Here is a 23,283-nt window from a genome sequence, read left to right on the forward strand (position 1 = left end):
CGACCATCACTCAGATAACTTAACAATGTGATCTTTGTCTCCAGACTAACCCCAAAAATGCCCCCAAACCAAAACTGGGTCAAATTGGAAAAGGCCATGGGCCCGGGCAAGAGTGGCAAATTGACTTTTCTGAACTTCCAAGAAAAGGGGGGTGTCGCTATTTACTGGTGTTAACATATACCTTTTCAGGATGGCCAGAGGCTTTCCCCACTAGGACTGCCAAAGCCCGAGAGGTAACTAAGTCTCTTGTAGAAAAAACTTTGAAACCACAGTGGGAAGGACTATACCAGGTGCTTCTTACTACCTTCACCGCAATTAAGATCAAGGAACAGAGTGCCTGGATTCACCATTCTCAAGTGAAGAAAGCTCCAGAAGCCCCCTGGAAAGTAACGCTGGGTAACGGTAAATTGAAACTAAAGCTCAGTCGAGCAAAATGAGGACATTACGGTCAGGTGTATTTAGTAATATAATTTGCAGAAAATTTAGTTAGCAGAATTGTTTTATTTTTGTGGCTTATAGTCGTAATTGTGATTCAAGAATTGGAAGTTGCCTCTGTAATGGGTAAAGCCTTGTTTGTTCATTAAATGTTGCTGATGGGAGGTTTCAACGGTTGATTGCTTATACCCCCCAATATCCTGTTGAAGGAAAAAAACAAGTATGGGAACTTCCTGTTAAGTTAACAATTGCAGTAGAAACCAGCTCCAAATAAGGGCAAAATGGCATTCCCCCTCGCATGAGAACACACACACTGCAGCAAAGTCATGACCCCAACGCAGAGGAAGACGACGATCTTCATCCCCATGACCACCAGAGGACTGATGAAGACCCCCTAGCAACAGGCCGCGCAGTCGTAGAAGACACCAGGATGTGCCACTAAACCTGGAACTACTAGGCTATAAATCGAGACTCTGGCGGGCTTAGGTGCGCGCCGTTGGCGGAGCAGGAGACTCCCCAGCTGCCCAGCGCTGTTTTACTTATCGCTGCTTGCTGAAATGCTCAAATAAATTGAAATTCGATCTACCTTACCCACGATGTGTCGGGAATGATTTCTACCAAAACTAATTTATAACAAATTGGTGCCGTGACTCGGAGAGTGGTAGCTTGGCTGGATCCCTCCCAGGGGAGGCGCGCCCCGCTGATTCTGCGGTCCCTGTCTGGAGGTCCCCAAGCCAACGCACCCCTACCGACGAACCTAAAGTTCCAGCGATAAGTAAATTAATAACCGGTAACCCCTTAATCTTTGTGCACGAAGCTCCGAACGAAGACTCAGGAGTGAGTAAGTATAGTCCGGTTATCCATTCAGTTGGGGTTGGGAAGCCCAGAGTGTGCCTGTGTGAGACGTCCAATCGAGGACGAAGTGAGTGCGGACTCCCTGGTAGTGCGGTTCCCACCTCCCGCGAGGGACTGGGCCACGAACGGGAGGCAAAGACTCTGTGTGTGTGAAGGCACTCTGGAAGATGGGACAGAAGAGGAGCAAGTCTTCTGGTCCCATGGGTGGGTCGGAACCCAAGGCTAGGTTGCCCCCAATACCACCAGGGAGCCCGTTAGGGTTAATGATTAAACATTGGAACGATTACCCCTCTAGGTGGGGTAAGGATAAAGTTAAGATGATACATTATTGTATGGAAGTCTGGGGTGGGAAGCAAATTAGGGGCTCACCCATTATATTGGCCCGTGTTTGGGTCCTTTGAGGAATGGATCTGTCAGGCTCTAAACCTTTATGTGAATTCGAAGGAGCCTTTCAGCCTAGAGGAGAGTGAGTATGCACACTTATGGATAGGATCTGAGACCCGAGCCAACTTATACCCATTAAGAGAAAAAGGGGGGGAGGAAAAAGAATGAATGGAATGAGGAAGAAGTCCCACTTTCACACACCCCCCCTTATATACCCCCTCCTCCGCAACCTCCAGCCCCCCCCACGGCTCCGGGTTACCATAGTGACTCTGATTCGGTCACGGACACCCCTCGGGGAACTAGATGGGTAACTCGGAGCCAAACTAGAAATCGAGAGGGTGAGGGTAGACTATATCCCCTAAGAGAGGTTGCAATGGGAGGGCCCCAACCTGGTATGGGATACGTCTCCATCCCCCTAAATATGGGAGACATCAGAGAATTCAAGAAGGAAATGGGAAATCTCTTAGAAGATCCTCTTGGAGTCTCTGAGCGAGTAGACCAATTTTTGGGGCCTAATGTTTACACCTGGGAAGAACTCCAGGCCATTTTAGGTATATTATTCACTGCAGAAGAAAGGAATATGATCCGGAGGGCTGGAATGCGAATTTGGGACCAGCAACACCAGCAGGGTCCTGCAGGAGATCTTAAATGGCCCCTACAGAGGCCTAACTGGAATAACCAAAATGAGCAAGATAGGGGTCATATGCAGGATTTAAGGACTATTATTGTACAAGGTATAAGGGAGTCAGTCCCTAGAGGACAAAATATAAATAAGCCCTTTAGTGAACATCAGAAGAAGGATGAAACTCCCACAGAATGGCTGGAGAGATTAAGGAAGAACCTCCAGCTTTATTCGGGACTGGACCCCGGTACACCGGTGGGACAAGCCTTGTTAAAAACGCAATTTGTGGCAAAATCATGGGGGGATATCAGGCAGAAATTAGAAAAATTAGAGGATTGGCAGGATAGAGGGATGGATGAACTGCTGAGAGAAGCTCAGAAGGTATATGTGCGAAGAGAAGAAGAGATTCATAAAAGGCAGGCCAGGATTCTAGTGGCAGCGGTCCGGGAAGGACAAAAAGGGCCCCCCCCCTCGCCCGAAGGGTGTTCCGCTACCACGAAAAAGACCTCCGAGGAGCCAGAGTGATCAGAGGGATCTAAGACAGATAGAATGTTTTTATTGCCAAAAGAAGGGACACATGAAAAAGGACTGCAGAAAACGCTTACAAGATGAGCGAATGTTTAAAGAAGATTAGGGGAGTCAGGGGCTCCATCTGCTGGGGACTTCTGGTATAACGGAGTCCTTGATAAAATTGAAGTTAGGTCCCCAGCATCAAGAAGTGGAGTTCCTTGTGGACTCTGGGGCAGAAAGATCGACCGTCCAAATGGTACCCCGGGGATGTCAACCTTCCTCGGAGAAATTACAGGTGATAGGAGCAAAAGGAGAGCCCTTTAGGGTCTCAGTAATAAAAGGGGTGGAAATAGAGACCCCAGCCCAAAGTTGCACAGGATCCTTTTTATTAGTACCAGAAGCTGAATTTAAAAATAAAAGAAAGCTTTTTTATTAGTACCAGAAGCTGAATATAACCTGCTGGGAAGAGGTTATTAATGATTAATCTAAAAATTAATTTGGAGGTGAAAAATAAAGGGATTGAGGTTAAATTATACGCTCTCACTGTAGAGGATGAGGCAAAAATAAATCCCGAGGTGTGGTATTCTCCCGAATCAGTAGGCCGCTTAAATATTAGTCCCTTTGAAGTCACTATCAGGAATCCTGAGATTTCCATCAGGGTAAAACAATACCCAGTGTCTCAAGAAGGCAGGGAGGGGCTGCACCCAGTAATCAAGAGGTTACTACAACAGGGATTACTGGAGCCTTGCATGTCACCTCATAACACTCCTATATTACCTATCAAGAAACCTGATGGCTCTTATCGGCTAGTCCAAGACTTGAGGGAGGTCAACAAAAGAACAATAACCAGATTTCCTGTAGTAGCTAACCCACATACTTTGCTAAGCCAGCTGTCCCCAGCGCAGAAATGGTATAGTATCATAGACCTAAAAGATGTGTTTTGGGCATGTCCTTTAAAAAGGGAATGCAGGGATTATTTCACCTTTGAGTGGGAAGACCCTGCAACCCATCAGAAACAACAATTAAATGGACCGTGCTTCCCCAAGGATTCACGGAATCACCAAATCTATTCGGTCAGGCATTAGAACAAGTATTAGAGAACTATGAACCGAATCCTGAAGTAACCTTAGTCCAATATGTGGATGATTTGCTGTTAGCAGGAGAGAGTCAGGAGGCAGTCAGGACAGAAAGTATCAAGCTACTAAACTTCTTGAGCTTAAAGGGGCTAAAAGTATCAAAGTCAAAATTACAGTTCACGGAGGAAGAGGTGAAATATTTAGGACATTGGCTAAGTAAAGGTACTAAGAAACTAGACCCCGAACGAGTAAATGGGATTTTGTCACTACAAGCGCCAAAAAGCAAAAGACAAGTTAGGCAGCTGCTGGGATTGTTAGGATATTGTCGGCAATGGATTGAAAATTATAGTAGCAAAGTGAAGTTTTTATATCAGAAACTGGTTGGGGAAGGATTAATGAAATGAAGCCAAAGCGATGAGCAAAGCCTGATAGACTTAAAAATGGATTTAGTGAACGCTCCTGTGTTAAATTTACCCGATGTGAAGAGACCCTTTTATCTATTTATCAACATAGAGGAGGGGACAGCGTTCGGGGTCTTAACTCAAGACTGGGCAGGGAAAAAGAAACCCGTGGGATATCTTTCTAAACTTTTGGACCCCATGAGTAGGGGATGGCCCACCTATCTCCAGGCAGTGGTCGCGGCTGCGCTCTTGGTGGAAGAAACACATAAAATCACCTTTGGGGGCGAACTGAGGGTACTGTCACCTCACAATATAAGGGGGATCCTGCAGCAAAAGGAGTAGTACAATGCCCCCCCCCCCCCCCCCCCGAGATGGCCATACACAGGATCAAACTGGTCTCCACCAGGTTCTGATAAAATCCTGGAAAGAGACCTCTTTAACTCCTCGTTGGGAAGGACCCTACCTTGTTCTACTTACCACAGACACAGCTGTCTGGACAGCCGAGAAAGGATGGACTCACGCTAGCCGAGTTAAAGGACCAATACCGGAGGAACGGTGGAGAGTGGTCAGCCGACCCGGAGACTTGAGGCTGACCATGCGAAAAGGGACTGAAGAGTGAATTCGTAATCATATGATCGGTAACCCTCTCTAAGGAATAATAGGTTCACTGTAAATGAAACTGGGAAGTAGAGGAAGGGAAATTCCTTAATGTACCAAGACCCATACATCAGAAGGGTAATGCGCCTAAGGAGGAGTGAGTAACTGGGACTGGGAGTGGCTGGAAAAGGGAAATCGGTACTTAGGCCCCTGAAGATTACCCTTGCTGCCGTGAAGAAAGTGAACCCCGCTGCTTGAGGCAACCAAGTAGGCGGGCGAGGCAGAGGGGTACAACAGTGGGGAGAGTTATTTGGTACCCACCCCTATTTGAGATGATGGAGTCCGGCCGAATAAACCGCCCTAGTACCCACCATAACTCGAAGCCGCCTCCCCAGAATTATAAAAGGACGTTGCCCTTCTGGTGTATGTTGGCGCTATCTCTCCTATTGACTATCCCCTGTCCGGCTGGGGCCGACCAGGGATATTCGCACCAGCCCTTTAAGTGGAGTTTAATTAGGTGGGAGGACCAAGTTATCATTAACCAAGTAACTATGGTGGGTGCACCAAGTTTTCTCACATCCCTTTGTCAACTGGCACCCATAAGCCCATGTCTGAACCAAATAGGTTTCTACCTCTGCCCCAGCTCGAACCCAGGAAGGGGCCCTGTGGAAATTGATGCAAGTAAGCTACCAGCTGTTAAATGCTACCAACCCTCACCTGACTGAGCAGTGCTGGCTCTGTTATGGGGTAAGGCCGCCCTTTTACGAAGCTGTGGGGGTCAATGAGAAGGCCCGATGGGTAAATGGATCCAATCCCTCACAATGTACGTGGGGGAAAGAGGGTCAGGGCATAACGCTGACCCAAGTGACTGGGAAGGGGAGATGCGTGGGACAAGTCCCACCCGATAAAATGCACTTGTGTGCAAATCAAACTAACATCGGAAATATAAAGAAACTGGCGGAATGGTTATTACCAGCGAAGGATGCTAGGTGGGTAGGCTCAAAGATAGGAGTTACCCCTTGTTTATCCCTGGACTTGTTCAATGGGTCTGCAGAATTCTGTGTTCAAGTAATAATCATCCCAAAGATACTCTACCACCCAGAGAATTTTATGTATGACAATCAGATCAATCAAGAACACCATTTGACAAAACGGGAACCAATTTCCACACTGACAGTGGCTACCCTAATGGTTTTGGGGGGTGCAGGGGTAGGCACAGGAGTTGCTTCGCTAATCAAACAAGGAAGAGAGTTCACCTCTCTAAGAGCAGCTGTGGATGAAGATTTAGCCAGAACTGAGAAATCTATCAGTGTTTTAGAAAAATCTATAAGGTTGTTATCCGAAGGGGTATTACAGAATCGCAGAGGACTAGATTTATTGTATTTACAACAAGGGGGATTGTGCGCCGCTCTCAGGGAGGAATGCTGTGTATATGCTGATCATACTGGGATTGTGAGGGATACCATGACCAAACTTAGAGAAGGATTGGAAAGGAGAAAAAGAGAGTGGGAGGCCCAGCAAAGCTGGTATGAGTCCTGGTTTAATCACTCTCCGTGGCTCACCACTCTGTTGTCAACAATAGTTGGCCCGCTGATTTTATTAACCCTAGGACTGACGTTTGGTCCTTGTATCCTTAACAAAGTCATAGCTATTGTTAAAGGTAGATTGGAGTCTGCTCATCTGATGCTTATGAGGACAAAGTACGAATCGATAAATGATAGACCCATACTAGAGGAAACATTAATCCTGAGTCAATTAGAACTAAATAGATGTAATGAACAAAATGATACAGAGAAAAAGGGGGGATTGTAATGGGTAAAGCCTTGTTTGTTCATTAAATGTTGCTGATAGGGGGGTTTCAACGGTTGATTGCTTATACCCCCAATATCCTGCTGAAGGAAAAAAACAAGTATGGGAACTTCCTGTTAAGTTAACAATTGCAGTAGAAACCAGCTCCAAATAAGGGCAAAATGGCATTCCCCCTCGCATGAGAACACACATACCACAGCAAAGTCATGACCCCAACGCAGAGGAAGACGACGATCTTCATCCCCACGACCACCAGAGGACTGACGAAGACCCCCTAGCAACAGGCCACGCAGTCGTAGAAGACACCAGGATGTGCCACAAAACCCGGAACTACTAGGCTATAAATCGAGACTCTGGCGGGCTTAGGTGCGCGCCGTTGGTGGAGCAGGAGACTCCCCGGCCGCCCAGCGCTGTTTTACTTATCGCTGCTTGCTGAAATGCTCAAATAAATTGAAATTCGATCTACCTTACCCACGATGTGTCGGGAATGATTTCTACCAGAACTAATTTATAACAATGTCCCTGCCGAAATGTCTGCTAAAATACCCGCTGCAGAAACACCCACAGACATGCCCGCAGAGATACTCGCAGTCTGAGCTTCAAGAGAAACCTCTGTCCCTGCAGAAACCTCTGCAGAACTGTGGGAATAAAAATGTTGTTTTTGCACAGTTACATTGTTTAGAGGGAAGGAATGTAGTATTGAGATATGCTTGCAGTGATAAGAAAGCTTAACAGACAACCTTGTAAAATGCAGACAACCAGAATCCTTACAGCAATTAGGTGGAAAGCACTGTGTAAGAAACATTAGCACCTCAAAGAGTATAAAAGTCAAAAGAAATTTGACTTATAACAGGCTGGCAACTGAAAGCCATGTATTGTCTGTGAAGCACCGGATAGATTGTGAACCTAGATTACCCACTCAGTGGGGAAACTGGGGAGGGTCCCAGTTGTCGAGAAAAAAAAAATATATATATATATATATATATAAACTGTGTTATGGAACTAGTAGGCGCGCTCCTGCTTGTGGGACGCAATCGCGAATAAAATTGCTACTTCACTGAGATCCTCGCCTGAGCCTATATTATTGGCTACAGTGTTTCTCACAGTTTGGGGGCTCGTCCGGGATCCAGTCACCTACTGGGGAGCCCCACCGCCGCAGCAGCAAGAAGGCATGCCCCGCTGATTTCAGCGGTCCTGTGCATCGACGGTGGCGGTTCTGCGGAGAGCTGACAGAGGGCCCGAGACTGATTAAAGAGGCAGGATCAATGAAGTAGTGGGGAAGGGAAGAAGGTAGGCACTCCGGGTTTGAGAATTGATCCGGTAACTCTGTGCACAGACCAAGGTAAGAAATATTAAATATTGCCTTGGGGGTCGGGTGAGACTCTGTGTGATGTGTGATTGAGACGTACTTTTGTACGAAGCGAGTGTGGAATCCTGATCCGCGGTTCCGTAGCTCCGCGAGGCGCGCGGCCAGAGACGGAGGAAGCATGAGATAAGGGAGAGAAAGGAAGAGTCTCGGGAAATTTGGTGTATGGTAAGCCCTTGCACGGGGAAGTGCTTGGCAGTACACCAGGGAAATTTGGTGTGCGGTAATCCTTGCACGGGGAAGTGCTTGGCAGTACACCAGGGAAATTTGGTGTACAGTAATCCTTGCACGGGGAAGTGCTTGGAAGTACACCAGGGAATCTGGTAAACTCATGGGTGTGCGGTAGCCCTTGCACGGGGAAGTGCTTGGTAGTACACCCCCATTTTCCAGAATCGGAACGTTAGTGTGTGGTACCCTGCAGGTACCAAGTTTCCCAATATGCCTATACATATTCATAACTTATCCCCACTTTGTATTAAAATTAGCTCCAAGAAGTCATTTCCATAAACTCCTCCCATCTGCGCCTGCACAGTGCCTTCTGGTGGTGGTCGTCAGGGGGTCGTGGGGATGAAGGCCAGTAACTCCTCTTCATCACCACTAGTTGACCCCCTACCTTTGTACAGACTCAGCTGCTCTTTGGCTCTTGTCCACACCACAAGGTTGGTCTCAGCTGGTTTTTGAGACAGGTTCCCCATTTTTGTCAGGAAACATCTTCTGTGAGGGGCCCCGAGACTCCTTGTTTCAGTTAATTTGCACAGTAGTAAGCAAAGACACTCAGCAATATCTATTTTAATGTGATTAAGCAAGCCCCCATTCTTTCATTCCTGGCTTTAATAATTACGATTGTTTTATTTAGAAATCATTAATGCGATTAAGCAAGCCCCCACTCTTTTATCCCTGGCTTCAGTCCCCTTTTTCTAGAAGATTAGTAAATTATTTTACTCACGGCAAAGATTCCCAGCTTGGTACTGATCACTCAATGCCATACCATGGATGCGCGACAAAGAAATCAGAGTGGCTATCTGGTTGTTGTGGTTTAACCCGGCTGGCAGCTAAACACCACACAGCTGTTTGCTCACCCTCCCCCCTCCCTCTCTGGGATGGGGGAGAGAATCGGGAAAGTGAAGCCTGTGAGTTGAGATAAAGACAGTTTATTAAGACAGGAAAATAGTAATAGTAATAATAATAATAATAATAATAATGTGTACGAAACAAGTGATGCACAATGCAATTGCTCACCACCCGCTGACCGATGCCCAGCCTATCCCCGAGCAGCCGGCTCCCCCACCCCGGCCAGCCACCCCTATATATTGTTTAGCATGACGTCAGATGGTATGGAATACCCCTTGGCCAGTTTGGGTCAGCTGTCCTGGGTCTGTCCCCTCCCAGCTCCTGCTGCACCCCTAGCCTGCCCGCTGGCAGGACAGAGCGAGAAGCTGAAAAGTCCTTGGCTTAGTGTAAGCACTGCTCTGCAACAATTAAAACATCAGCATGTTATCAGCGCTCTTCTCATCCTAATCCAAAACATAGCACCCTACCAGCTACTAGGAGGAAAATTAACTCTGTCCTAACTGAAACCAGGACAATCAGAAATGGCATACTTTTGTAAACCTTTAAAGTACAAACTTGGGAAACAGTGGGGCATTCATAAATTTTTATGTATGCCCAAAGCTCTGGAATCACTCCTGGGAAGGGACCTATTGGAAAAATTGCAAGCAACCATATCGTTTTAAAACGGGGAGATTGTTCTGGAGGTAGATGACCAGAGGTATGTGGAGGTACTAAGCCTAATGATATCAACAAACCCTAAAAAGAAGGAAGAGGTTAATGAAGATATCTTGAGTCAGGTATTCCTGGGAATATGGGCCACTGAAGTACCAGGGAAGGCAAAAATGCTCCTCCAATATAAATCAAACTTAAGGAGGGGAGACAGCCACTCAGAAACAAACAATACCCCCTGAGAAGAGAGGATAGGAAGGGAATTAGCTCTATAACTGAAAATTTTCTGCAATTAGGATTATTAAAAGAGTGTCAATCTGACTTTAACACACCTATTTTGCCCATTAGAAAACCTGATGGATCATATCAGGATTTACGAGCTGTTAACAAGATAACTGAGGCTCTTTACCCTGTGGTGGCGAACTCATATACTTTCCTAACATGCTTAACACCAGAGCTAACCTGGTTTATTGTTTTAGATCTGAAGGATGCCTTCTTTTGCCTCCCTCTCCATGAAGCCAGCCAGAAAATCTTTGCATTTGAGTGGGAAAGCCCTAAGAGTGAGCGCAAAACACAGCTCACATGGACAAGGTTGCCTTAGGGCTTTAAGAACTTGCCCACCTTGTTCAGAGAACAACTTGCAAAGGACTTGGAGACCTGGGAAGCCCCACCAGGAGAAGGAAGGCTGTTGCAGTACATAGATGACCTCCTAATAGCCACCCAGACAGAAGAAGCATGTGTGGCCTGGATGGTAAGCCTCCTAAACTTTCTGGGACTCCAGGGGTACAGGGTATCAAAGAAAAAGCTCAGGTGGTAAAGCAGAAGGTGATCTACCTGGGTTATGAGGTTAGTGCCGGACAACGGACCTCGGGGCAAGATTGTAAAGAAGCGATATGTCAAACCCTGAAACCTGAGACAGTAAAAGAACTGCGAACCTTTTTGGGAATGACGGGGTGGTGCAGACTGTGGATCTATAATTACGGATTGCTTGTAAAACCGCTGTATGCGCTCACTGCAAATGGGAACAGGGACCTCCAATGGACAAAGGAGGCCACGCGAGCCTTTGACCAACTAAAGAAGGCTCTCATGTCAGCCCCAGCTCTGGGACTTCCAGATGTGAATAAACCATTCTTCCTCTTCTCCCATGAGAAACAGGGGATTGCCCTGGGAATACTAGCACAGGACCTGGGCCCATGTCAAAGGGCAGTTGCTTATTTTTCTAAGCAGCTGGATGCCGCCGCCAAGGGATGGCTGGGATGCCTCAGAGCCATTGCAGCAGTGGTGCTAAATATCCAGGAAGCACACAAGTTCACCTTGGGCCAGAAAATAACTGTGCTAGTGTCTCACACAGTGTCCACAGTGCTGGAAGTGAAAGGCGGTCACTGGCTTTCCCCACAAAGGTTCCTGAAATACCAAGCTATCATGGTAGAGCAAGATGATGTAGAAATAATGGTAACTAACATTGTCAACCCAGCTTCTTTCCTCAGTGGAAACCAAGGGGAGCCAGTACACCACGACTGCCTGGAGACCACTGAAGCTACCTACTCCAGCAGTCCAGATCTGAAGGACACTCCTTTTGATGATGTGGAAACATGGTTCACTGATGGGAGCAGCTTCGTCATCAGTGGAAAACGGCATGCTGGGTACGCAGTTACCACTTGCAAAGAGGTAATAGAATCTGGACCTTTGCCAACAGATATCTCTGCACAAAAGGCCGAGATAATTGCTCTGACCGGTGCCTTAGAAAAAGCAAAAGGAAAGAAAATAAACATCTATACAGACTCAAGATATGCACTTGGGGTTGTACATGCACATGGAGCCATCTGGAGAGAAAGAGGATTGTTGAACTCACAAGGGGAAAACATCAAACATGCAAAAGAAATAATGCGGTTATTGGAAGCTGTTCAGCTGCCTGAAAAGGTAGCAATCGTGTACGTTAAGGCACACCAGAAGGTGAGCTCAGAATTGGAGGAAGGATACAGTCTGGCGGACAGAGAGGCAAAAGAAGCAGCAAAAGGTGAGGTAGCAACTGAGGGAGCTCTGATCCCAGATGGACGGATTCCCCTCGAAGGTAAGCCAGTATATAACAAAAAGGACAGAAAATTAATTGAAAGTCAAAAGGGAGAGTATAACCAAGAGGGATGGGCTATTACCGAAGAAGGGAAAGGGAAATTAGTCATCCCCTCTAATTTGCTATGGTCACTAGTAAGGGAAGAACACCGGAAAACTCACTGGGGAATAAATTCCCTATATAACTGTCTGATTGGGAAAATTACAGCTAGGAATTTGTATGCTAACGTCACACAAGTAACCCGACAATGTGACCTCTGCCTCCAGACCAACCCCAAAAATACCCCCAAACTGAAATTGGACCAAATTGGGAAAGGCCATAGGCCTGGACAACAATGGCAGATTGACTTTTCTGAACTTCCAAGAAAAGGGGGGTATCAATATTTTTGGTATTAATGGATACTTTTTCAGGTTGGCCAGAGGCAGTACCCACTAGAACTGCCAAAGCACAAGAGGTAACCAAGGTATTGTTAGAAGAAATAAAACCATGCTTCGGAGTTCCGGCCACCCTGTCCTCAGACAGGGGGCCACATTTTATCTCAAAAATAGTACAGCAAATTAGTCGGCATTTGGGCATAGATTGGGAACTCCACACTCCATACCACCCTCAATCGAGTGGCCAAGTGGAGAAAATGAACCATTTGATCAAACAACAAATTGTAAGATTAGGGCAAGAAGCTAACTTGCCCTGGCCCCAAGCTCTCCCTCTGGCATTGCTGCGGATTTGGACTAAGCCCCGAACTAAAGAAAAATTAAGTCCTTTTGAAACGCTTTATGGGAAACCATATGGGGTCCAGAAGGGAATGTCTACCCAGGTTGGGGAAGAGACGCTGACTACCTGTATGGTAGCTTTGAGTAAGCAACTTAGAGAAATAGAAAAACATGTGGCTGGAACTCAGAGTAGAGAGCTGGATGGACCGGTGCATGACATACAGCCTGGAGATTATGTATATGTCAAGTCTCTTGCAGAGAAAACTTTGAAACCATAGTCGCAAGGACCATACCAGGTGCTCCTTACTACCTTCACCGCAATTAAGATCATTAGGGAAGGAAGTGAAGGCGTTTCCCCGGTTGAAGTCCGAAAGGCTGTTTGGGACAATGCCAATGATTTTGAGAGGAAGTTCCAATCTTGGTGGACTCTGGTAAATTTTACCTATGATCCCATTGTTAACATGGCTACTGCCTCTGTGCTTACTATACTATACCACAGTTTATGTTATCCACCCCAACACTGCACTAGGATTAAACCGTGAGGAGACAGTGCTCTGTCCTTCGGAGCATAGAACATGGGTGTGGTGGTTTTACTCAAGTGGGCGGCTGAGCTCCACCACAACTGCTCTCTCTCACTCCCCCTCCTCAAAGATGAACAGGGAGAAAATACGATGAAAAGGGCTCAAGGGTTGAGATAAGGATGAGGAGATCACACAGTAATTATTGTGAAGAATTTAAGAAAGCAGTAATTGTGAAGGACATGTTTCATATTAGTGTGGTGAAGGAACGAGAGGTGGTGTGTGTGTGTGTGTGTGTAAATTGTCCACCTCGTCAGTGTTGTGATGATGTTATGTTTATTTTGGTGTGGGGAATTCTTTCTCTTTTTTGATGTAAGTCAAGTTTGTGAAGATTGTGATGATTATAAAGTGAGAGAATATTGTGATTATTCTTAAATATGCTTTTCACAGAGGCGAGGGGTGGAATGTAGTGGGTTTACGTGGCAAGGTTTTGGTAGCAGGGGGCCATAGGGATGGCTTCTGTGAGAAGAATCCAGAAGCTGCCCCATGTTAGGTAAGGGCCCCACTGCTGACCAGAGCCGAGCCAATAAGCGATGTTGTTTGCGCTTCTGTGAGAGCATATTTAAGACAGGGAAAAAAACACTGCGACACAGAGCAGCTAGGAGAGTAAGAGGAGTGAGAAACAGCCTTGCAGGCACCAAGGTCAGTGAAGAAGGAGGGGGAGAGGTGCTCCAGGTGCCGGAGCAGAAGTCCCCTGCGGCCTGTGGTGAGGACCGTGGTGGAGCAGGCTGTCCCCCTGCAGCCCATGGAGTACCACGGTGGAGCAAGGTTCCATGCTGCAGCCCGTGGAGGAGACCACAGTGGAGCAGGTGGACCTGCACCGACGGAGGCTGTGGCCTGTGGAAGACCCCTGCTGGAGCAGATTCAGGGCCGGACCTGTAGCCCGTGGAGAGGAGACCACGCAGGAGCAGGTGACCTGGAAGGAGATGCTGCCCGTGGGGGATCCAGGTTGGAGCAGTTTGCTCCTAAGGGATGGACCCCGTGGTATGGACCCATATCTGGAGCAGTTCTTGAAGAGCTGCTGCCTGTGGGAAGCCCACGCCGGATCAGTTCACCAAGAACTGCATCGCGTGGGAGGGACCCCACAGCACAGGGGACGAGAGTGACCGAGAAGGGGTGGCAGAGAAGACGCGCTATACACGGACCATAACCCCCATTCCCCCATTCCCCTGCGCCACTCGGGGGGAGGAGGTAGAAGAGGGTGGATGGGGGGGAAGGTGCTTTTGATTTCTTTCCTTTGTTTCTCACTTCTCTAGCTTGTTAGTAATTAGCAATAAATCTTACTATCTCCATGTGCTGAGTCTGTTTTGCCCGTCACAATAATTACTGCGCGATCTCCCTGTCTTTATCTCAACCCTTGAGCCCTTTTCATCGTATTTTCTCCCCGTTCCTCTTTGAGGAGGGGAAGTGAGAGAGCAGTTGGGGTGGAGCTCGGCCGCCCACCCAAGTAAAACCACCACAATGGGCATGGATGGGGAGTAGGAAATGGCAGACTAAATCTGGAATCATGTGTATGTTTAAGAACTGCTTGTGCTTTTGTAGAAGTAGATAAGGAGAATATAACTCTCCCTAGACCAAGGAAATAAGTAAGGTTCTACAAAGGGTGAAACAAGACACTAGTCATCAGTGGTGGGATACACTTTTCGGATGGTCACCGACAGCAAATGGCATTCTCAATACATTGTCACCAGATCACATTCATATTGATCTTAGTTGGTATAAGTCTTCTTTGTCTGGAATTATACTAATCTGGAACTGGAGAATGTTATACCGGTGTCCTGGTTTCAGTTAGGACAGAGTTATTTTCCTCCTAGTAGCTGGTAGGGTGCTATGTTTTGGATTAGGATGAGAAGAGAGCTGATAACATGCTGATGTTTTAATTGTTGCAGAGCAGTGCTTACACTAAGCCAAGGACTTTTCAGCTTCTCGCTCTGTCCTGCCAGCGAGCAGGCTGGGGGTGCAGCAGGATCTGGGAGGGGACAGACCCAGGACAGCTGACCCAAACTGGCCAAAGGGGTATTCCATACCATCTGACGTCATGCTAAACAATATATAGGGGTGGCTAGCCGGGGTGGGGGGGCCGGCTGCTCGGGGATAGGCTGGGCATCGGTCAGCGGGTGGTGAGCAATTGCCTTGTGCATCACTTGTTTCGTACACATTATTATTATTATTATTATTATTTTCCTGTCTTAATAAACTGTCTTTATCTCAACTCACAGGCTTCACTTTCCCGTTTCCCTCCCCCATCCCAGAGAGGGAGGGGGGAGGGTGAGCGAACGGCTGTGTGGTGTTTAGCTGTCGGCCGGGTTAAACCACAACACTGATTGGCCAGTTGCTCCTTTTACTGACATAATCATTTCCTACAGGTACTAGTGCTTTATTTAAAACCGAATAAATTGCCCCTGTATCTACCATAAGTTCCACCTCCTTTCCCTCCTTCATTTTTATAAGTAGCGGATCTGATGGGGTAGATTTCCCCGGTCTTCCCCAGTCGTCTTTTACATGCACAAACACCACCTCCCTTCCCCGGTTCCCTTTTCCATTTCTTTTCTGTTCTGAGCATTTGTTTTTCCAATGCCCAAATTTCTTACATAGGGCACATTGATCCTTGCCTAGCTGGGGCTGTTCCTGTCCAGGTCTCCTTTTTCCTTCTTCCCTAATAACTGCTATCAGCCTCTTCTGCATGTTTAATTGAGGAAGATAAAAGTCCTCTCTCCTTCCAAATTGCCCCGTGTGCATACACCACACCAAAGCCATATTTCAAATCTGTCCAAATGTTTGCCAGCTCAAGAGCTCTTATCAAGGCGATGATTTCCACCTTTTGGGCTGATGTTTGTTAACGCATATCCTCTGTGGCGAAATCCCTGGTGGACGAAGCTGCTGCCATCTATATACCAATCCTCCACATCTTCTAGGGATGCATCCTTTAAGTCTGATCAGCTGGAGTATACCGTGTCCAAGGTCTTGATGCAAACATGACTAAGGAAAGAGGCTGGGTTCACAGAATTAGTGCTGAAAAACTTTAGTAAGTCCATTATACCCATTCCTTTTCTTCTTCAGTAGCTATCATTTGTGTTTTGCAACAGTGTCCTCTTTTCCCGAAGGGGTCCTTCAAGCTTCAAGATCACAGGCTAGTTGTTTCCTGAATATGATAGGGCTATTCTTGAACCCCTGTGGTAACACAGTCCAAGTAAGCTGAGTTTTCCGTCCTCTATTAGGATTTTCCCATTCAAAGGCAGAGTTTCTGGCTTTCAGTTGCCACAGGCAGGCAGAAAAAGGCACCTGCACCGGGAAAGCCATTCCTACCAGGTCCCTGTCCTTTAGCGTTTCCCGGCGCACCAGCTCCCATCGTTCCCGTGGGTCGAAAGCTCGGGCCCCCAGGGAGGCATTATCGGGGGTAGGCAAGGCGGGAGCCGAGGGGGTCAGCGGGGAGGGGCTCTGCGGCGGCAGCGGGGAGGGGCTCTGCGGCGGCGGTCCGCGGCCCTCTTCCTTGTCATCCCCCAGGTCTATCAAATTGCACCGCTCTGGTGACCTTGCAGGCTCTGAACCGAGGGTTCGGCTGCTATTATTGCCTGGGCAGCGGCGTTCTGTACTTCCTTTTCTGCCTGCCACGATCTTAAAGTCTCAGTCACCAGCCGCCACGTAGTCATCACCTCAGCAACATTAGTATCCCCACTGGACGCTGCTTCCCATATTTTTTCCCCTGCTTGGTCCCAAGTTTTTACATCAAATACTGCGGAAGCCATTGAGGGGAGCCCTTGTTTTCACAAAAATTTCAATAATAGCTTTATCTTAAACGGATCATTTTTTACTCCCCTTTCTATTAGGAGTTGCTTTAGTAGTTTTGTTAGTGTTAGGGAGAATCGAATGGATGTTTTATTAATGTCTCTTAGGTGGTGGGTCATAAAGTATAATCAAGCATTGCCAAATGTACTTACATTATCAATTAATCTATGTATACTGGGAAACTTAGGGAGTATACTGAACAGTCAAATGAATCTTTGAAGGGGAGCCTTGGGAGGGAACAGGTACAACCTGACCTTTGATAAGAACCTGAAAATGCTGAAATGAGTTGAACCAGAACCAAGGAGCGGAGAGAGCATGCGTCGAGTGAGAAAGGTGAAAAGTTTAGCGGAGAGGAAGACTCCTTACTTCATCTGGACGACCACCTGGACAACCACCAGAGAGCGCCACACATGTGCAAATGGGAGGAGAGCTAATTAGAATGGAATGCGAGGCTGATGTTGCAACCTGTAATGAATATGTATGCCTTACGTAATGTTGAATGTATAAATAATGGCTGGGAAGTAACGGGACTTGAAGCCAGATTTGGGCACCTGCCCCGGCTTCCAGCGCTGAATAAAGCACCTTCATATAATCACTTGGTGGTTATGTGCTTGCTACGCTAACAGGGTTATTATAATTGGTTTCCCGAATCCGAAGTCCTCCCAGGTGCGCCTGCTTATCAGTCGCTGTTAGTCTCTCGGGGGCCGCTCGGACGGGGAGGCTCATATTCTTCCTCCTTACCTAGTGGTCTCTTGGCCGGATGTCAGAAGTTACTGCACGTCCGTGCAGAGTCAGCTATTTTTCTCTATAGAAATCCCTTTGTTCTCTTCTCACCTAAACCCAGGCCTCAATGTTAACCCTTCAAATCCCTTAGTGGCACGAATTGCTGGACCATTCCTTACACAACTGTCGAACTTTCTAAATATACAGAACATTGCTTTTACATATTCATAAGAAACCTGAGTGCGGCTATACATATGTACAATCAGAAAAGGTATCAACTGAAACATAAACATGGCAAAGTTTTCCGAATTCTGGCAAGCGTTTAACAAACAATCCGTTAAATCTATTACTATTAATGTCCATGACTGGGGGAGCATAGTTGGAGATGGTAATCCTGGTCGAAGTGCTCCCATATCTTCCATGACTTCATTAAGTTTTCTCAGGTCATATAGCAGTCTCCATTTTCCATTCCTTTTCTTGATTACAAACCCCGGAGAGTTCCAGGGCTAGTCGTGGGAACAATATGTCTCGCTTTAAGTTGTTAAGCAACTTGGCCTTCGGGCCCTATGTATCCTATTCCTCCCGGATCGAAGGGAAACAGATCTGTCTCCTTTTCAGGGCCTATAGGGCCTGGATCAAAAGGAACGTTCGGGTCACCACGGGGCATAACAGCAAAGGCCTGCGATGGCAGTAGAGGCAGGATGGTGTAGCAGAAGGATCAGTAAACGAGCCCGCAGCTCCCTCACTGTCTGGCAAACCACACGTTTCTGATTGTGGTCCCACATGGCTCTTTAAGGCCTCAGAGACTGCTCGCCAGGTGCTGAGCAATCCCGCCGCAACCTTGTCGTTTTTAGTAGCAGAGTCCCACACCTTGACCTCAATTTGGTCCCATGTTTCAGGATCATAAACTGCCTGATTGTTAATAAAGGGAATAAGCTGTAAGGTTACCAGGACATTTTGTGTTTCTAAGGACATATGATTCCCCATAGCACGCAACTGCTTACCTTCGGCCAGCGAGGGGCAGTTGTGTGCGCGGGTCCGCTTCTCTCAGCTTAAGCTTCCTTCCAGCTCGGGTGCGCCTATTTCCAGCGACTTTCAGGACGAGCTTCCTTGAGCGGTTTGCTGAGTTTGGCCGAACCCATCTTCATTAGGCGATCAGTGTCCCTGTTCCTGTCCTGGTCCCTGTTCTGTTAGCCTGTCCCTGTTCCTGTTCTTCATGTCCCTGTTCCTGTTTGTTTTCTTCAGGTCCCTGTTCGGGTGCCATTTGTGGCGTAACGACCACACGGACACTAGGGTTCTTTTAGGATCAGTAACTGCTACTACTTTATTGATGACATAACTTCATCATATCATGTTGCATCCCATACTGAGGACAGGCTCCCTTCTTATACTATTCGCCCCACAGCAGTACTTTCCCACTAACTATTCATTGGTCAAACAACTTTGCCCGGCAACCAGCAAACCCCCGGCAACTCCCATGCCTTAACGGCTGGAGAACAAGCAACCCGAGACAACAAGGCGCCTCCTGAATCACCCTTCTTTGTTTCCTCTAAACTCTTTACATTCCTGATGGTCTCATCGTTAGGAGTCTGATGTTATCACCAACCATGGGGTTTGTCGACCCCCATGGCCACACTCCCACATCTCCCCCTTCTTTATTAACATCAACCATCTTCCTGACACGAATTATTACTCCATATATCACATTGATGAATTCCAATCATTTTTCCCAATTTAAATTTCAAGCATTGCAAATAAAAACGCCTTTTCCTGTTTCCACGACAACTCTCTCGGACCCATCACGGTCCCCCTGCCCCAGAGGGTTCACACCCGCGATTTAGAGATCTCAGCCTCGGGTTGAGACGGAACTACTAACATTCCTACATCCTCTTTCCCTGCTCATTCAACTTCAAACAGCTCTGTCAAATACTACATGCCACACAACCTTTAACACCTTCAACAACCCTTTTAACACTTCCTTTATCTTTCTCCAGACTGTACTTTTCTAATGCCAACACCAAAGGCTCAGTCAGGGGCCAACTTAATTCCATACCTTTTCCCTCTAAGATGCTGAAACAACATATCAGTATACAACATTTCATCTTATTTTCCTTCTCTCCTCAAAAACAACATTAATTGCAAGGCACTGTTATAGCCGATTGATCCATAAAGTGGCCATTTAGCTTATATAGTGGCCACCATTGATCGCAATACTTAGTGAAAGTCCTCTTGCTTTCTGTGCCCCCATTTCTAACAATATCCTTCAAATGTGCCAATATGCACCCAAGGAGGCTTTCTTTAAAAAGCCTTTGTTTTGGATATTACCCATTTCCTGGATTTCCCATTCCCTTTTATTTATTTATTACTATTCCTTATTAGTTACTATCCCTTGTTTCAATTTCCACGCAAACCTTTTTATTGCAGGTTTTTACTATCTTTTCCTAATCTTCTTCCCAAACGTCCCAATTCCCTGGGATTAAACTCTTCCTTCTACATACAAACTTTACTATTTCAGATTCTTAATGAATCCGTTCCAATCATAAATCCACAGGGCTTCGGAAAAACATCAGAAGCACTCAGCCTTCTGTCTTCTAGACAAACAATACCACCTTTTCCACAAAATTTACCTTTCAAAAGGACCGAATTTCAAGCCGAATGCCAATTTTTCTCATGCACTTTGTTAGTAAGCCCACACAAAAGAAGGAATCACTCCTACGTATCAATTAATATGAAGGTTTAAAAAGGTATTGAGGCCTAATGTGGGAATGGAAATGTTGTTTTTGCAGTGTTACATTGTATAGAAGGAAGGAATGTGGTATTGAAATACGCTTACAGTGATAAGAAAGCTTAACAGAAAACCTTGTAAAATGCAGACAGCCGGACTCCTTAGAGCAATTAGGTGAAAATCACGGTGTCAAGTCAAATCAGATAAGTGATGAAACATTACCACTTCAAACAGTAAAAAAGTCAAAAGAAGCTTGAAATTTAACAGGCCAGCAACTGAAGGCCAGGCATTGTCTGTGAAGCATCAGATAGATTGTGAACCTGGATTACCCACTCCAGTGGGGAAACAGGGGAGGGTCCTGTCATCAAAAAGTATATAAACTGTATTTTTGGAACTAGTAGGCGCACTCTCCTGCTTGTGGGGCGCCCGCCATTGCAATCGCGAATAAATTACTACTTCACTGAGATCCTCGCCTGAGCCTAAGTTATTGGCTACGGAGTGTTTCTCACAATTTGGGGGCTCGTCCGGGATCCAGTCACCTACTGGGGAGCCCCACCGCCGCAGCAGCAGGAAGGCATGCCCCGCTGATTTCAGCGGTCCTGTGCATCGACGGTGGCGGTTCTGCGGAGAGCTGACAGAGGGCCCGAGACTGATTAAAGAGGCAGGATCCATGAAGTAGTGGGGAAGGGAAGAAGGTAGGCACTCCGGGTTTTAAGAATTGATCCGGTAACTCTGTGCACAGACCAAGGTAAGAAATATTAAGTATTGCCTTGGGGGTCGGGTGAGGCTCTGTGTGATGTGTGATTGAGACGTACTTTTGTACGAAGCGAGTGTGGAGTCCTGATCCGCGGTTCCGTAGCTCCGTGAGGGGCGCGGCCGGAGATGGACGAAGCGTGAGATAAGGGAGAGAAAGGAAGAGTCTCGGGAAATTTGGTGTATGGTAAGCCCTTGCACGGGGAAGTGCTTGGCAGTACACCAGGGAAATTTGGTGTGCGGTAATCCTTGCACGGGGAAGTGCTCGGAAGTACACCAGGGAAATTTGGTGTATGGTAAGCCCTTGCACAGGGAAGTGCTTGGCAATACACCAGGGAAATTTGGTGTGCGGTAATCCTTGCACGGGGAAGTGCTCGGAAGTACACCAGGGAAATTTGGTGTGCGGTAAGCCTTGCACGGGGAAGTGCTTGGCAGTACACCAGGGAAATTTGGTGTGCGGTAATCCTTGCACGGGGTAGTGCTCGGAAGTACACCAGGGAAATTTGGTGTATGGTAAGCCCTTGCACAGGGAAGTGCTTGGCAATACACCAGGGAAATTTGGTGTGCGGTAAGCCCTTGCACAGGGAAGTGCTTGGCAATACACCAGGGAAATTTGGTGTGCGGTAAGCCTTGCACGGGGAAGTGCTTGGCAGTACACCAGGGAAATTTGGTGTGCGGTAAGCCTTGCACGGGGTAGTGCTTGGAAGTACACCAGGGAAATTTGGTGTACGGTAAGCCCTTGCACAGGGAAGTGCTTGGCAATACACCAGGGAAATTTGGTGTGCGGTAAGCCTTGCATGGGGAAGTGCTTGGCAGTACACCAGGGAAATTTGCTGTGCGGTAATCCTTGCACGGGGTAGTGCTCGGAAGTACACCAGGGAAATTTGGTGTGCGGTAATCCTTGCACGGGGTAGTGCTCGGAAGTACACCAGGGAATCTGGTAAACTCATAGGTGTGCGGTAGCCCTTGCACGGGGAAGTGCTTGGCAGTACACCCCCATTTTCCAGAATAGGAAAAATGGGAAATATGAGTTCCAGGGGACAGGGAGATATCCCGGGGGAAGTGCCTACCGAAAGTTCTTCCTGAAGAATTATAAGAAATTGGAAAAATAATCTCAAAATTGGAGGAGATGGTAAAAAAAAAAAAAAAAATATGGTTAAATATTGTGTATTAGTCTGGACAAAAGAACCAATTAAGGAAACAGCAGTATTTTGGCCAAAATACGGGCCTGATGAAAATTCAGGCTTGAAATTTATGTGTAAACAATAAGATTCCTTTTTTTTTTGGAGGAGGAGCCAAGTTATGCTCCCTATAATCCTAATATTGCACCAGTGGCAGCAGCAGTCGCTCCAGGAAAGGAGACAGGGACTGCAATTAACACTGTTATAAATGACTGAGTCCCAAATAGGATTACAATCAGAGTTTACAATTTATTAAACGAATAGAGGCAAGCAAACAGCGCTGGGTGCGCCGGGAGTCTCTGCTCCACCGGGACGCACACCTGTTAAGTAAGGCAGCTGGTTTTTATACTCCTAGGCTAATACATATTCATTACTACTTCTAGAAGAGGCAGGGTTATTATAATTGGTTTCCCAAATCCGAAGTCCTCCCAGGGGCGCCTGCTTATCAGTCTCTGTTAGTCTCTCGGGGGCCGCTCGGACGGGGAGGCTCATATTCTTCCTCCTTATCTAGTGGTCTCTTGGCCGGCTGTCAGAAGTTACTGCACGTCTGTGCAAGGTCAGCAGTTTTTCTCTGAAGAAATCCCTTTGTTCTCTTCTCGCCTAAACCCAGGCCTCAATGTTAACCCTTCACACCCCTTAGTGGCACGAATTGCTGGACTATTCCTTACAATTCCTCCCTTTTTTTTTTTTTAATATCATCAATTCGTGTCTCTTCTTCAACCTTTGTTAGTAGCAGTTGGATTTCATCAGTCAGTTCTCGGGGTGTCCATTTCTTAAGCATCATTATCGACACATCACCTTTTCTCTCCCAAAGTCATCACAAATTGGGTGCTATTTATTATCCGCCGTATCAACAACGTAAAGCAAGGTATCATAAAAGGTATAAACAATAATGTCATTACACCACATAAAAATAAAAATAGCATCCTTTTAACCCATGGTTCACCAGGCAACCATGAAAAGAAATCCCAATCCATACCCT

The 23,283-nt window shown here is 46.8% G+C and overlaps 1 protein-coding gene and 1 long non-coding RNA gene across 5 annotated transcripts in view; one reads left to right on the forward strand and one right to left on the reverse strand.

Moving 5' to 3' along the window:
- LOC310888818 (lipoxygenase homology domain-containing protein 1-like) overlaps positions 1 to 18,780 on the reverse strand; it is a 64,423-nt gene extending 45,643 nt beyond the window's left edge. The window contains exons 1-2 of one of the 3 annotated variants that reach the window (XR_014576179.1): positions 18,647 to 18,780; positions 15,260 to 18,554 (exon numbers count right to left, since the gene is read on the reverse strand). Coding sequence is in view for 1 of the 3 variants with exons in the window: in XM_083852425.1 (XP_083708551.1) it covers positions 6,884 to 6,930 (47 nt within the window). In the remaining 2 variants the exon portion in view is untranslated. Of the gene's footprint in view, positions 1 to 6,883; positions 6,974 to 15,259; positions 18,555 to 18,646 lie in introns of those variants that run through there. The other 2 variants (XM_083852425.1, XM_083852426.1) reach the window with 2 other exon arrangements.
- Positions 7,935 to 23,283, forward strand: part of LOC310888821 — a 35,465-nt gene continuing 20,116 nt past the window's right edge. Inside the window, exon 1 of one of the 2 annotated variants that reach the window (XR_014576188.1) lies at positions 7,935 to 8,031. This is a non-coding gene — a long non-coding RNA (uncharacterized lncRNA). Of the gene's footprint in view, positions 8,032 to 20,996; positions 21,116 to 23,283 lie in introns of those variants that run through there. The other variant, XR_014576189.1, reaches the window with a different exon arrangement.

Source organism: Anser anser (assembly GCF_964211835.1).
Source record: "Anser anser genome assembly, contig: SUPER_W_unloc_1, whole genome shotgun sequence".
NCBI lineage: Eukaryota > Metazoa > Chordata > Aves > Anseriformes > Anatidae > Anser > Anser anser.